This window comes from Rhamphochromis sp. 'chilingali' (assembly GCF_963969265.1).
Source record: "Rhamphochromis sp. 'chilingali' genome assembly, chromosome: 6".
NCBI classification, from domain to species: domain Eukaryota; kingdom Metazoa; phylum Chordata; class Actinopteri; order Cichliformes; family Cichlidae; genus Rhamphochromis; species Rhamphochromis sp. 'chilingali'.
In genome coordinates, this window is record NC_137933.1 from 34,368,659 (window position 1) to 34,381,169 (window position 12,511).

General features: G+C 40.7%; 1 protein-coding gene across 1 annotated transcript in view; it reads left to right on the forward strand.

The window, feature by feature from the left end:
* Window positions 1–12,106, forward strand: part of wtip (WT1 interacting protein) — a 36,559-nt gene extending 24,453 nt beyond the window's left edge. Inside the window, exons 3-8 of the mRNA XM_080885055.1 lie at window positions 1,864–1,931; window positions 3,732–3,794; window positions 4,310–4,440; window positions 5,071–5,122; window positions 5,983–6,051; window positions 8,549–12,106. Coding sequence (XP_080741181.1) covers window positions 1,864–1,931; window positions 3,732–3,794; window positions 4,310–4,440; window positions 5,071–5,122; window positions 5,983–6,051; window positions 8,549–8,701 — 536 coding nt within the window. The 3' untranslated portion in view covers window positions 8,702–12,106. The remainder of the gene's footprint in view (window positions 1–1,863; window positions 1,932–3,731; window positions 3,795–4,309; window positions 4,441–5,070; window positions 5,123–5,982; window positions 6,052–8,548) is intronic.
* Window positions 12,107–12,511: the final 405 nt, after the last annotated feature.

The window sequence follows — 12,511 nt, forward strand, 5'->3', positions numbered from 1 at the left end:
TTTGGGGGGCAAAGAAGTGATAACCTAACAAATACAGTCTAAAAGTGCACATTTTCTCTTCCATATTTTTATTATTGATGTCTGCGGGAGGATTCGTATTTCAAGATACAATTTATTTTTCTAATACTGGACCTCGGTGCAGCTACTCAGTTCATTCTCTACCTGCGACATGCAATTTTAACTGCTCTTCACTAGAAGGCCGACATTCTTTCATTTAAGCTACCTTTCTTCTATTCCGAATTCAGCTTCCTTTTCATGTCCTTTACAAACAGTAGGTTTAAACAGTGGGTGGATGGTGCAGCTGTGACAGAAATCTGCAAACCAGCAATAAAGAAAATCGACTATTTTATCATCAGATTTTAAAAAGTGGAAAATTGGATAAGCTCATCTCTTTGCTTTCTCTAGTATTCTGGGATGGTTTTTACGGTTTTACACTAAACTTTGTCAAATCCTTTCCCACTCAGCTAAGATTTTAAAGTGTGGTTGCACCAAAAAAATTTTTACACAGAAAAAATCTGCAGGTCCACTTAAAAAGTTTTGGAATTTATGCAAAAAGAAAGTCAGTTTGCAAGCAAAGTGGAAACTGTTGCCACAAAGTTGCAATTACTTAAACTGATGAGTCACAGCATTCAAACCAGCTGCCTAATATCGTGTAAATCCTCCTCATGCCATCTCTGACCCTTCAAAGCAAGAATATGGCACCTTTGAGAATGTCATGGCACATTGGCAGTCAAGCCTTTGGGTCATTTGAGTGTTTGTGTGTTGGACTTATTTTGTGTTTGTGATGGTTTCTTCTTTTTACTTCCTAAAACTTTGTGGGTTTCATGGTGTGTAGCAGTTAGCATTGTTCTGCTGAGGTAACATGTTGATGTTTGGGGGGGGGGGGGCTAAGGTTGGTGTGCAACAATGTTCAGTGCAATGGTTTTCACAATTTTTGTGTAAGCCAGAATTTAAAGGGATGACTATATTTATATGTTCAGAAAATAGCCTTTGTGTCCTCTGACATATCATTAGTTCTCCTTTTGATTCAGTTTGTAACATCTGGATGTCATCAGTCCACTGGCAGATACCTTGCCTTCACTGGAAAAGACACTTTTAAATCAGACACTTTTTTTTTTTTTTTTTTTTTTTTTTTTAAATGACATCAGAAACAGCAGTATGCGACATTACGTGATGGCAGAGCTTCAGTTCATCCTTTGTCAAATGATAAATCAGACACTTTTGAACGGTCTACCACTATTTTGATGTTGGCCTATTTCTCTCAGATGTTTCATTTGCAAAGTGCTTTTTTATTATTACCCAAACTGTACTGACAGATGACAGTGATGATGATCATTCAGTCCAGCTGAAGTCAAAAGACACATGGCTTTTGTGATAGTTGTCTTTCTTCTTCTTCTTTCAGTAGGTTAACCAAGACCTTTGCTGTATCACTTATTCGTAATTCCCAAAATGTAACAACTACACATAAAGTCTGGGGCTCACGTCAACTTTTTTTAGTTGTTGTTTTTGTTGTTAAAGGAAAGAACTGCTTAAAATGTACCGTTACAAAAAAAATAATTCATACCTTGATGTCCACTTGTGGTATACTGTAAAGTACAGTGTGCTATAATAATGTTTGGTTGTCAGAAAATCCCTCGTCACACTGTTTGGTTGTTGGTAGACAACAAAATAGCAAATGAATGCAAGGAGATGAGAAATAATATTCCCACTGTATATAAGCGGTTCTCTTGTTTACTGTAAGGGTCTGTGCCTTAAGATTTCTAGATCCAAAGTACAAAACTATGAGCATCCACATACTTTTGACTATATAGTCTATATACATCTTTGCATGTTGCATTTTTAATTTGCCGTTCATCTTTTCAGGGAGGAGGCTACGAGGGAAAGCGTTCTACAACGTCAATGGAAAGGTCTACTGTGAGGAGGACTTTCTGGTAAGTGCTCTCATGGTTATTGATTTTGTTCTGTGATGAGTGCATCACTGTGTGTTTGCCTCATGCTGGAGTCAGACGGGGATGCAGGTGGAGCAGAAAGAGCGAAGAATTAGGACCTCAGGCTACATTCTTGAACCCTCTGGAGGAAAAACACTGAACAGCTACAATTAGGGCTTTAGCACCACCCCTTCAATTCACACTAATAATTTCCCCAAGGAGCTCAATTACACTGCGAGCTGCTCCCCGGCACTTACAATTAGGAGGTGGAGAAGGAGGAGGAGGGTTGGACAGCTGCAGCTCTCAGACTCCTGGTCCATCTGCTGCAGGTTAACAGGCCAGACACTGGACCTGATCTCATGCTCCACTGAACACTGAGAATCGTGACCATCATATTTTGTTTACTCTAGCTGTATGTGATTTGAATAAAATGTAACTGATTTCAAACAAGGAAGGTGGCTGCAAACACTTCCTCTAACGCAGATGTTGAAATTGGTTTTGTTGTCCAGATTACACCATAACTGTTAGCCTCATGTGCTGACAGTACTTCCTGTTTATAGGCAGCTTTCCTGTAACCTGCTGGCCTGTTAGGAAACACTCAGATTCCTGTTTTGCAATTTACAATCAACACCTTTGAGATGTCGGGATGAGACTAATCTCCTTCCGCCTCCCTCCTACGGCTGATGCACGGCTAGTCTGGGCTGTCACCCTGGGGGTGCTTCATAGGTGGGGGGAGGTGCTGGCAGATGGTAGATTCAGAGCAGAGATGTCAGGGCAGGGGGCAGCCTGCCCATCATGACCTACCACCTCCACCTGGTAGCAGTGTCTCCATTAGCAGGCCCCTCTGTATCAATCAGGTCACGACCCAGAGGGGGTTGTGTGCTGCAGATGGTCGCTTTAATTATTCGCCTGGGCTTCAGGTTTGAAGGGAAGGAGCTACTGATGTGTTGGCGAGTGTTTTATTTCCTGTAGAAGACAGAGGGCACTAAACTCCCTCAACATGAAGGAATCTTTGACGAATTAGTTATAGCTGTAAAAAAAAGTAATGGAGGCTAAGAGAATGATGAGATGATTCTAAATAAAGCCTGGTCATCTCATTATAAAGTGTATCTATTATGCTTTTATTTATTTCCTTTCATAATTAAACTGTTACATTTAACATGGTCAAAGTTACAAATAATGAGGTCAACACATTAAGGTTGAATAGCTCAACAGCTCACGCTTCAAAACACTGAACACTGGCAGTTTTTTCAGCTCTTGGTTCTGTACAATGTCAGAGAGATGATATCCTTATATGGTCATTTGACACGCACAGCTCTGACTGAGAGCACAGAGGTCCCACAGAAATTGAATGTGCCACACGCTCAAAGCAAAACAAAACAAAAAAATAATAATAATACAGTCACTGGGAAACAAACAATTCTGCTTAGTTGCTAGGTGGTTGACATCCTATTTTTGCTCTGGTGTAAGTGAACCATTAGAAGATGCAGCCAGCCAAAGTGAGCGAAAGTGAGCGAAACTGTAACAGCTTTTTTGAGGCTACATTTACATTCAGTATGAGACAAATAAGAATTGTTTTTAATTGTAATTCACGCAGAGTTCAAAAATAAAGATATAGAGGTGAAAAGGGCATAACTGATCTCATTTAACAAGCAATTCCCTCTGTAGATAAATACAAGATTGAAACATGTTTTCATGCAGAAAGTGTGAAGCATTGCTTTAGATTGCACGGTCAGTCAGTGCAACAGTATCCAAAAAAGCAATACTCAGCATGATAATCTGCGTGTCTGGTTTCACCCACAGTACTCTGGTTTCCAGCAGACGGCTGAGAAGTGCTTTGTGTGTGGTCACCTCATCATGGAGATGGTAAGAGCCTTGAGCAACGAAGACCTTTTTTTCCTTATCAACCACGTTTTTAATAAAAATCATTAATCTGATTCAGCAGTTAGACATGCTGCTGTGTTTTCACAACCGTTAGAGGAGAACAGAGAATTTTTACTTTACATATTTAACAAAGAATTTTAAAGAAGATACAGATAAAAAAGATGTAGTGTTGTATAATCCAGTATTTTTCCAAGATATAATTTCCTTCACTCATACATATATCTATAGCTACATCAATTTTTCTCCAAGATAAAGTTATCATCTTTTTGTCCTGCAGGAGTCCAAAGTCAATTATATTTGAGACCTTCACTCCAGCAATCTCACATACTGTCTGAATAACACTATTCCAATAAAAAATTGGACAGCCCTTTAGAGAGTGTAACCCTTTCTCTGCCTATTATGTCCCACTGCATGTCCATACCTGTTATTTAAGTCCTATATAAGAACTATTATTATCTTCTATTTTCTTCTCTATTTTTTTCTGTGTGGGAGTTTAGATCCTCCAGGCACTAGGCAAGTCCTACCATCCCGGCTGTTTCCGCTGTGTTGTGTGTAAGGAGGGTCTAGATGGAGTGCCTTTCACTGTGGACGTTGAGAACAACATCTACTGTGTCAAAGACTACCACACGTAAGAAGACGATCGTTTTGTAAACAAACAGCTCAGCACGTAAAAGTAATGTTTGGCACAAAGAAGCAGTCTGTCTCAGTCTGCCAGGTGTCACGGGGGTACGCCACACCCTCCTGTTTGTTTAATTATTGTCCTGGTATTTACAACCACAATTCCAAAAAAGTTGGGATGAAAACAGAAAGCCACGATTTGCAATTCTCATAAACTCATATTTAATTATCATGTCACATGTTTAAATTGAAATATTTAATTATTTCGTGATAAATATTACATCAATTTGAATTTAATGGCAAGAGCAATCATTTGTTGCGCCCATCCCATCTGTTGTTGGTACACAGTGATAAACATGGCCTCGTCCTAAGTTTTTTGAGATGTGTTGCTGCCAGCAAATGAAAAATGAGCCAATTTTTTTCCCTTAAAGTGGTAGATTTTCTCAGCTTGAGCCATTGATATGTTTTCTGTTCTATTGTGAGTAAAATATAGGTTTGTGAGATTTGTATTGCATTCTGTTTTTGTTTACATTTTAAACAGCATCCAAAAATTGGGTATGAATGTGTATTATATGTCTAAAAACAACTTTTAGATTTAGTTGAGTTAAACACAAGGTTGACGATTTTTTTTCCATTACAGGGTTTTTGCCCCCAAGTGTGCCTCATGTAACCAGCCCATCCTTCCAGCCCAGGTAACGAGCAAAACAATATTACATCTTGCCGTTTTTGAGTGTTACTGATGACTTTGGTTGGACTCAGAGACCAGAATTTGACATTAATCATGTGAACGTCGGGTGTATTTGCAAAAAGGCTCATTCATGTAACTAATTTTTTCCGAATCTATGTAAAAGAGGTGGCAAAATCTAATCTGGGATCAAGAACGGCAATAAGAGATGCTGCTACAACTCAGATACCAACCGGGAGCAGGTGTCCAAGCTCAGATTCACAAACATTTACAGCGTGATTTTTCCCCCCTGGGATCTTTGTCAGAGTGTTGAGGTTTTCTGTAACATCCCAACGTGTCTGAGGGAGAACATTCACCACAACTGACCCAAACTGCACCTTCACATAGAACAACCTAATTCTCACTCATCACTCACTTTCTCACCAGATTTGACTGTCTTCATTTACATCTGCATTCTCAAAAATTCAACTTGAAGAGTCGCCCTTCTGACACACTCAAGGAGATCCACTACACCCACTGCAGATTCAAACGAGCACAAAGTCAGAATATAACTTCACAAAGCAATCGAAAAATAACAGCTCCACATAGCGGCGCCCTGTGAGGGAAGAATCGTCCGATTTTCTTTTTCATTGAATTTTTCATGGATTTTCTTTTTAATGATCTCTTACTAGCACACAATCACCAACAGGGAGATGCTTACAGAAAAAATGTACAAAAACCAAAGCAAACAAAAGCTTTTGCTTTGAAGGTGAAAATAAAAGCCAATATGTTTTAGATAAAAGTAGAATGAATGAATCAAAAATTAATAATAAAAGCTGCAGGGCTCAAACATCAAACTCATCACTTTCTGTGTGTTTGTCTCCACAGGGCTCTGAGGAAACTATTCGCGTTGTTTCTATGGACAAGGACTACCACGTGGAGTGCTACCATTGTGAGGTGAGTCACTTCGACTGCGTACACTGACTGTAGTCTCTCTTTCTCACACACACTTCACAAGGTATGAGTAAGAGTGATCTGCCATGCCTGGGATTTGATTAGAGTGAATTAAGCATCACTGTGCGTGATTCAACTTTTGAGGCGGTTGAAATTATAAAAACACACACAAGGACATATTTGCACACTACTTTAGCACACACACACACACTAACACACGTGCACATCTGCTTAGTCCCGTAAACACAGTGAACTGTGGTAAGATCTCCAAATCGTGGGATAAGAATAGACTCACTGTTTTCTACCAACGAGTGTGAATCACTGCTCTTGTGGAATGAATGAGACACAGACAGGGGAAAAAAAACATACTGATGGATATCAACCAAAGGTTACAGCTCAATATGTGACTCATTGACAAAGCGCATTGCAGCTCGGCTGGGGGCTTGCTGCTTAAACCCAGCTTCTGACATCTCAGTCATCCTGTCGCTCAACTTGGCTGCTAGATTTTTTTTTTAGTTCAAGTGTGCCATGAATGTTTAGTGAAACAAATAAACATTTCACGCCTCCCTGCAGCGATTGAGCAGGGTTTTTTTTCTAAATCGTGAGATCATTTTTACTATCCCCTGAGCAGGATACAACTTGCATATGTCTGAATGGCTGAGGTTCCGCTTCATAGAAATGCATCAGATCGTTATATAAGCAGCGGGTAATCATTCAGTGGAGCTCTGAATGGGGGGTGAGAGGGAGGCTTATGGACAGGAAGGGTAAAGTCTGCAGTTGAATCATTCTGAAGATGGTAAATAATTACATATTGAGGGGAAAAAAACATGTTTTTTCTGTAATGCTGTAACACGACAGTTGGATTTTTGAAAATACAGCGAGAATCACATTGATGCACAGTGAAAATTCATTTATAATATGTACATTTTTAAGCTGTTTATCCGGTTTTAAATCACCCGAGTGGTTAGCAGTCAGTTTATGTAATCCCTCCAACATGGTCAGGGTCCACATCGGGGTCTCGTCGTGTCAGCCATGCGCAGAATTCCTCTGCAGGCTCAGAGATCAGTGTGCTCATTCATCAAAGCATACAATTTGCCTCTTTGGAGGCAGCTTTTCTCAAACCCACAGTTCCCTCTGGACATCTGAACTCTTCAAGGATAAACCCACTCACTGTCTATGATTTGTCTCAGAGTCAGCACCCTGTTTACAACGAGGGTCCAGAAAGACGCCCACACTGAAGTCACTGGCACAACTTGGTGTCACTAATTAGTTTTCTCATCTGTTCATTTTCTGCAAACAAGCCTGTTTCCCAAAATCTCAAATTATTTCTTTAAGGAAAGAAACTACAGGTAAAGACAGTAAAAATAATTAAAAACTAACTAATAACTTTACACTGAGCAAAGTACTTTTATATTGCAGGTGGCTTAATTTGTTGAAATCTGTTTTTGCTGTTATCAACAGGAAAAAAATACTTTCCCCCCCAAGTTTTTAAGAGTAAAATCTTCCATAAATGTGACTCTGAATGCTATTAAAACCTTCAGGATATAGACTGCTCCAAAAATTGAAAGTTTGGTAGCTATAGGTGGAGATTTTGGGCTTAAAATATAAGAAAGAAATCTGATTTTAAAGATATATGTTTGAAATTCAATATTTACTGGTTAAATATTGAAAGCTTATAATTATTACTTTAAAACCTCTCCAGTTACTTTGTATCGCAGGTCTACAGTTCACTATTTAAATATGCACAGCAGAAACCTGGATATTTGTTGTGAATCACTGGAACAGACAAGCTTAGAAATGAGTATATCAGAGGAACAGCTCAGGTCGAGATGGTTTGGACATGTGCAGAGAAGGGATGGTTGATATATCGGACAAAGGATTGAAGATGAAGTTATCAGGCAAGTGGAAAATAGGAAGATCACAGAGAAGGTTGTGGATCATAAACATCTACTATTTTACTTAAAAAGACAAAAGGTGTTTGCTTACTCGTGCCAAGTAGTGCATGCACCCAAGAGATCCATGTGACAGTGGAAACGTCAGATGAAATTAGACAGTCTTTAAGCTGCAAGCTCACTTCTGAAAAGGTCGATGGGTAATTTGGGGTTTTTGTTCTGATCTGCAAAATGTACAGCCAGTAGTCAAAGTAGCACCATGTGTGCTGCCTCCGGCGTGCTCTGCCCAGGCAGCTCTCTCATCTAAACCACATTGCCAGCTTCGGTCTTTGAAGTACACTCTTTCCTGCTGTTTCCTCCTTTCGAAATCATCCCAACACAATTCTGCTGAAAATGTCTGAAGTTCATGTGTAAAATCTCAAATTAGCAAAAGGTAAATGCCTGACTGTATGATTGTTCCACCAGTCTGAGACATTTTGGAAGCAAAATAGCATAAAACCTCAAAATTTACCAGTGCATGTAAAATACATGTTTTATAGTGTCTAAATGGATTTTTATTAATATGTGTGAGCGTGATTATTAAATATATGTAATTATATTTATTTCAGGACTGCGGTCTCCAGTTAAATGATGAGGAAAGGCACCGCTGTTATCCACTGGAAGGCCACCTGCTCTGCCACGACTGCCACATCCTTCGGCTCCAGTCGCAGGTTCCTGCCCATGCGCCCCCCAGCTACCCTCTCCATGTCACTGAACTGTGATTGGGAGAACTAAGCTCCACATCCCAGGTGATCTGGGACACCAGCAGTGGGCAAAAAAAGGCCTGCACCCTCTTCAGCAGTTCCAGAGAAGCCTCTCTGTGGCCATCTGAGTTACTGCCCCCGTCCTCAGCTCGACAGCCAGTCCGTGGACTAACACACACAGTGCAGCTCCCACCACAAGCCCTGCTATTACATGCTAGGGTTGGGGAAAAGGGTCCCTCCCTTACCCTCCATTTGTGGTCCTTTCCATCCCCCTCCCCCTTGGGCGCCTAACCCTGAAAGTCAACACGCCAGCTCACCCAGAGGCCCCTGATGACGTCACACCTCCTGACCCCAGCACATTCATCAGAAAGAGGGTTTCTGGATTGGAGGAGAAAGCGCAAATTCAACTCTCTCCTTGCTTTCTCTCTCATCCTTTCTGTATCTTTCACTCTTATGCTTTGACTGAAGCAATTTACCACGTGAATTCACCAGTGCTGTCACATCTGAGAACGCTGCTGATGTTAGCGTCAGGAAGGCCGGGGAACGAGCCACTGCATTCCAGTGCTGGCTGGGCCGGACAGGCCCAACGAGTGGGCTCTCCCCGTGTAGCTTCTAACACTGAAATGGAGTCCTGCTAAAGGCTATGCAATGGACACCCAGCATTCATGACACAGGGCTGTGATGAAAAACTGTCACCCTTGCACCACCTCGACATCACCGATGCAGAGTAGCACCACAAGCCCAGAGGACGGACTGACATTCCACTTAGAAGTCACAAGCAGTGTCTTAATTAATGATTATATGATGACAGAAAATTTTAGATGCACATAGATTGTCTTTTATATATGGATATATATTTTGCAGACATTTTCCACATCAGATCTTAGATGTAGATTCTTGTTTTGTTGTTTTCTTTTTAATGTTGCTGCGCTCATGGTAGAATCAGTCTAAAGCCTCGGAAGCTTTTGGTCTGTTGTATCATTTCTCCTCCAGGACACAGAGCCTCTTCATGCCTGTCAGAGATTCACAGGCTTTGTAGGAGCAGACCAGGATCAAATAGTATTTGCCTTCAGTTGTTTTGTCCCACTTTGTACACCCAGTGAAATGAGTTTCTTTTAGCCCTTACTCACCATAGAAAGCTTACAAATCAAGCATCGCATTAGTTCAGGCAGGCCTTGAAACTAGGCTTGGGTGCACTCTTCTTCTTCTTCTTCTCAGCTCACCGCCTTCTACAGATCCAATTAGCAAATCACATACAGGGTGCACTATTTAATAAGCTTTAGCCTGCATACAGGTACTACACACCTGCAAGTCACATTGCAACCCATCTCCATCACAGGAGATGGAGTTTCACGCTGGTGCTCTAAGGACAAGGGAGTCCCAGACCAGGCCAAATAGAAAATACTTCTTTTGGTCATGTGCTCCCTGACTGAACCAATGTTATCATTCTCTGTCTTTAACAGACAACAGATGAGCAGTCCCATCGCACAGATTGTATAGAGGCAGCTATACGTTGTAGTTAAATCCTACAAAATGTAAAACAAATATTAATCTTTATTTCAGACCCTTTTAAATTTATCTTCATGCCTTCTGTCATCACACCACAAGTCATCAAAGTTATATCATTAAGATTAAGACTTAGCTTAATCCTAACGTCTTAAGAGATTAGCCGGAGATAAGTCTTTAAATACAGAGGATTAGGGCTTTTGGTGCAACACTAAAGGACACTCAGCAGTCGCACAAGGCAGATGTCCACAGCTCACAGGAAAAATTCCAGCTGTGACTCACTGTTGGAGAAATTTCCAAAAATAAAGCATTCATTAGCTCTTTTTTTTATCTACAGTTCTCAAAGTGGGGTCTGAGGATCCCCAGGGGTCCGCAACCTATTGCTAAGTGGTCCTCAGAATAAATTCCTGTAAGTTAGAAAACTGAACTTCATTGTTTAAATTCACAGATATAGACTGGAACTATTTGCGCCAGTAAAAGCAGCATATTGGATCCATTATTTCCCTCCCACATTAGGTTGGGAAACATCATATCAGTCTGTCACCAGCTCTTACTTCTCTCAGGGTGCATTATAATGTTCCTGTTACTATTTAGCTCGGTGTATTAGACCGCTGGGTTGCTGGCGCGCATGGAGAAATATCAGCCCACAGCATCTGGTGACACTAAACACAATTAATCTGTTTAGGGTTTATAATATAGTGGTTGTGGAAAAAAATTTCCCCCAGTAAAAAAGTGTGAGAACTCCTTGTTTTAAACTATATAGGGTATATTCTTGGCTAAAGACAGTTTATTCAAACAGTTTTTAAAGCTACAAGACTGGGACAGTGTCGTTTTGATAGGCTGGTGATTGTCATGCAGGTAAGCATATATGATCATTTGTTTCAACCAGGAAGTAGCTGAATTTCCTTAAAAGAGAGACATAAAAGGCCACACTCTCTCTGCTACCATGGGTAAACCAAGCGGGTTAAAACAGACTGAACGCTTATCTACAAATACCTTTTGCTCCAGATCTGTTCAGGGCGCTGTTTCCTGATGTTTTTGCAGACTTTTTTTTTTTTTTAAATCACATCAGCACATCGTGCATTACTATGAGGAATCTCCACTTGTCCACATGCCTTAAGACAGAACAGGTTTGTTTGTGTGTCTTTCTCTGGTCTGCCATGAAGCCTGCTGTTGTGTTTCGGGAGGATGTACCTGAGAACACGGAGCTGCTGGTCCCACCTGTGTTCTTTAGGGAGTTCCACCCACACCCCCTTCTTTGATTGTGTGTGTTTGTGTGTGTGTGTGTGTGTGCGCATTGGCAGGCACTTATATGTATGTCTTTTAGTGAGTGATGTGCATATATATCTATACATATATGCAAAGGAAGACCAACACGAGACTTAAATATTTTAAACTTCAAGCTGTGGTAGCGTGGAAAAATTCCCAACCTTCATTGGACTGTTATCAGTGTGTTTATTGAACTGGCAGTCTGTTGATCATTCCCTGATTATATTTAAAGCATTGTTTTTGTGAGGAAAGCTCTTAATTCTGAAAGAAATCCTGCACTTCTGCAGATGAACCCCAACAATATGAGCTTATTTGAAATAAGAGCAACTTGTCATAATGTCTAATATTGTGTGTGCGTGTGTGTGTGTGTGTGTGTGTGTGTGTGTGTGTGTGTGTGTGTGTGTGTGTGTGTGTGCGTGTGTGCGTGCGTGCGTATTAGTGGCAGGGCCATGGCACATGCACCTCACTGTGTTTGCAGGGCTCAGCAGCATCCAGCACACTGATCCTTGCGCTCTCAAACCTGGTAATGATTGTGATGATGCTGTCTGTTCATTGCTTACCATATTCCGGATGTTTGTCTCTAATTGTTGGTGTTTGTTTGAACTTCTCTCTTGTACCATACTGGATCTCAAACATGTGAAGTTTACACATGTTTGAGACACACAGCTAATGCTCCAGTAGCTCATACGTCAAACTTTGACCGTAGCACTTAAACTCCACCCGTCAAGTATGCAAACTTGAGTAAAACAATCACCAATTGTTACTTGCAAACACTGGCCGTGCTTTTATTCATACTGTAATACATGCAGGTCTGATTAAATACTACTGAATGTGTCCAAAACAGAGACTGAAGCATAGACTGAAGGCAGGGGTCACCACAGGCCGAAAGGGCTTTTTAATGTAACCTGATGTAATGAGATTCGTTTGAATGTAATAATGACTAGTACGTGTAAAAGAACAAAAGGACTGCATACTGTACGTGATTCATTCCCCCCGTATTTGATGTGTTTAACCTCAACTTTGTACAAGGGTTAAGTCATGTGTGCTATACTT